At 65.1% G+C, this 1,065-nt stretch overlaps 1 protein-coding gene across 1 annotated transcript in view; it reads left to right on the top strand.

Moving 5' to 3' along the window:
- The window catches only part of Iqsec1 (IQ motif and Sec7 domain ArfGEF 1), a 57,704-nt gene that overhangs the window by 32,714 nt on the left and 23,925 nt on the right, over positions 1 to 1,065 (top strand). Inside the window, exon 4 of the mRNA XM_033759665.1 lies at positions 5 to 145. Within this exon, the coding sequence (XP_033615556.1) occupies positions 5 to 145 (141 nt within the window). The remainder of the gene's footprint in view (positions 1 to 4; positions 146 to 1,065) is intronic.

The following is a 1,065-nucleotide window of genomic DNA, read 5'->3' on the forward strand; positions in this document are numbered from 1 at the left end:
CCTCCTCGCGGGACAGCCTGCGGGAGCAGACGCTCAGCAAGCAGACCTACCACAAGGAGGCCCGCAGCAGCTGGGACTCGCCAGCCTTCAGCAACGACGTCATCCGCAAGCGGCACTACCGCATCGGCCTCAACCTCTTCAACAAGTGAGTGGCCCCGTGGGAGGGCGGGCGCGGGCCGCGGGCACAGTCTGGGCAGGCGGGGAGGGGCAGATCCGGTGGGCTCTGGGCCAACGTGGGAGTGAGGGCCACGTACGCTGATGTTGGCACAGCCAGGCCACTGCCCTGGGGTGGCACATGCTACAGGACAGAAGGGCAGAGCGGAGGCAGAAGAACTCGGAGTGGGGCCCTGCTCCATGTCCACCCCGTGTCCCCCAGCAGTGAGGCGAGTGTCAGGCTGAGGGGCCGATGGAGGCGACAGCAGCCTCGGTCCGGCACAGAGCAGGTTTGTGTCTCGGGCTGAGAGTCCGGGGCACTGGCTGCCAGCCCTGAGCCAGGGCCAAGGGTGAGCGGACAGAGTCTGGGGAGCTGTGGGGTTGGGCTGCTCACCCGGGGGCAGGCCCGAGAGCAAGTCCCTGGAGAGAGGAGGAGGATCAGGGTATTCAAAGCAGACCATTCTTAGCAGGGCTGAAAATAGCAGGGGGAAGGAGAGGAGGACCAAGCCTCCCTCAGAGGGGCCTTGGGAGGCTCTTGGGCAGCATGAGATTTCACATTATTTTCAGCCCCAGGGCCCAGGGGATCTTGGGTCGTCAGACACCAGCCAGGCACGGACTCCCCCGGGTGGAGACGTCACCAGCCTTGTGTGGCACTTACTCCAAGGTCCCCTGAGAACAGCTCAGCCGGTAGCGGTGGCTGCTTCTGCTGGACTGGGGAGACTCGGGGCTGCTTTTGTGGCACCCAGGTGCAAGCGGAACCAGGCACGGTCCCCCGGGTGGAGACGTCACCAGCCTTGTGTGGCACTTACTCCAAGGTCCCCTGAGAACAGCTCAGCCGGTAGCGGTGGCTGCTTCTGCTGGACTGGGGAGACTCGGGGCTGCTTTTGTGGCACCCAGGGGCAAAAGGAAGGG

The sequence above is a fragment of the Fukomys damarensis genome, unplaced genomic scaffold (assembly GCF_012274545.1).
Source record: "Fukomys damarensis isolate Sample0158 unplaced genomic scaffold, DMR_v1.0_HiC HiC_scaffold_37, whole genome shotgun sequence".
Taxonomy (NCBI): domain Eukaryota; kingdom Metazoa; phylum Chordata; class Mammalia; order Rodentia; family Bathyergidae; genus Fukomys; species Fukomys damarensis.